Below are 2,011 nucleotides of genomic sequence, written 5' to 3' on the forward strand. Positions count from 1 at the left end.
AAAAATAAGAAACATGGTCTAAAGTGGATGTGGGTGAAAGAGAGCGATATTGAAGGATAGAACAAATTTCTACTTTCGCAAACTCTAAATATTGAACAGACAACCTTTTACTTCACAAAGTTTTACCATCTATTTTTCTTTTTAAAGATTACTAGAATGTGCAGGTGCATGAGTTGATGGACTAGTTGACTTAATGTGACTGATTTCTTTACCATCTGGTTTTGCACGCTCTAATTTTCTTTGAAACCCTGTAGTTGATTGCGAATGCGCCACCAACCCTTATTGCAGTAGCGTACAGCATCAGTGCAACCGAAAAAATGCTCTTCTAGGCATCCATCTTTAACCAAAAGCAAAAGGCAGATTCTTGCAAAAGAAATGGCGTCCTACACAAAATTCATCACCCCGAATCAGATTCTAGTTACAGCAAAAGAACAGGCTAAATTCTGCCACGAATGCCTTATATAATCTCCCTTTCTGACATTACCTTCTGGACATGCCATCCACTGCGCCAAAAAGTCAAGAACTCAAATCCCCTCTTCGCTTCAGTTTCTTACCAAGAATCATAAATAGCGGGCCATTGCCGTCCTTAATCGTAAAGCACTGCCTCAAAATAGCTTGTTTAGTTGCTCTAACCTTCTGGCTCTTCTGCGACGATCTGAGCTTGCGTTGGACAAGGGGATAATTTCAAATAAAAAGACGATGGGTTGTATGCCGTCGCGCGCCAGAGACGGCCATGCTGGACCGGAGATGCCGAGCAGTGCTATTTCTGGAAGCAACCAGGCCCAGTCAAAGAGAGAGCTTCACATGTTCCATGATATCATTGCCCAGGACCACGAGAAGACTGCCATGGCAGATGAGCTACAGAAGCAGGTCTACGAAGGGATCTACTTGGCTGGGAAGACAAAGGTAAGTATGTATGAGAACTTGAGAAGTAATTGAACACGCATGAATCTTTTATACATATGCTTTGAGATACTATTACTGGACTGAATTTGTTGATGTTATGACGCAGAAGTACTGGGTGGATGAGAAAAGGTACAACTGCTTCATGCTATTCCCTAGAGGATTGTCCATCGCTTGGGGTGAAGACGCCAGCTACTGGAGCTGGCGCAACCTCGAAGACTACAAGTAACAACTCTTGGGCTATTTCTATGGCTCTGTATTGTCCAAGTCTGACTGTTATTTATGTGTTCTGTCCTGAATCTCACATGTCAAACATGCAGTGATCCTGAAGTTGAAGCGGCGATACTGGAAGAAGTCTGCTGGCTGGATATCCAGGGGAAGCAAGAATTGACCCATCTTACACCGGGGGTCACCTACGAGGTTGTCTTTGAAGTGAAGCTTACCGAGCCCGCGCAAGGGTGGAATATGCCGGTCAACCTCCACCTCAAGCTCCCCAACGGAACAGCTCTGCAGCGGAAGGAGAACCTGCAGGAGAAGCCCAGGGAGCAGTGGCTGCCACTCAAAGTTGGGGAGGTGGAAGCGAAGGAAGAGCTCAAGTGGCCAATGGAGATCTCCTTGTTTGAACATGGTGGGCACTGGAAGAGGGGGCTCCTCATCAAGGGCATCAGGATTACCCCGAAAAAAGTGAGTTGGAAATGTTGTGATAATGATCACTAGCTTTTTTCTGTCGGCTGTGCTAAGATATGTTACCGTTTTTTGACACATGTCAAAGAAAGAAGTGACCGATTGGGGCTGGCCGATGTAGAAGCGAGCAGCCGATGGAAGCTGTCCGATGCTGGAGCGGAACGATGAAAACGGAAGAAGATTTAGTGACAGTATCGTGTCTGATGGAGCAGGATTGGTGCTGACACATTACGTCAGCAAGTTATCGTGTCAAGTCCGAGTTTAGCTTGGGTCGTTTTGTTTAGTTATAGAAAGTTTGTTTTCGTTTTAGTCAAGTCATATCTCATCGCGATCGGCTAGGGTTTGTAAGCTTAGGCTGTAAAAAGCAGCCCACGGGCATGTAATCAGGTAATCATCACATCAATACACAAACCCTTTTCATATC

The 2,011-nt window shown here is 45.2% G+C and overlaps 1 protein-coding gene across 1 annotated transcript; it reads left to right on the forward strand.

Annotated features, from left to right (window-relative positions):
* Positions 1-480: 480 nt before the first annotated feature.
* On the forward strand, positions 481-2,011 carry LOC120711842 (protein PHLOEM PROTEIN 2-LIKE A1-like). Its single transcript, XM_039997501.1, has 4 exons — positions 481-906; positions 1,013-1,128; positions 1,224-1,587; positions 1,676-2,011. The coding sequence occupies exons 1-4, from the start codon at positions 700-702 to the stop codon at positions 1,706-1,708; spliced, it is 720 nt and encodes a 239-aa protein (XP_039853435.1). The 5' UTR covers positions 481-699; the 3' UTR covers positions 1,709-2,011.

This window comes from Panicum virgatum, chromosome 6K (genome assembly GCF_016808335.1).
Source record: "Panicum virgatum strain AP13 chromosome 6K, P.virgatum_v5, whole genome shotgun sequence".
Taxonomy (NCBI): domain Eukaryota; kingdom Viridiplantae; phylum Streptophyta; class Magnoliopsida; order Poales; family Poaceae; genus Panicum; species Panicum virgatum.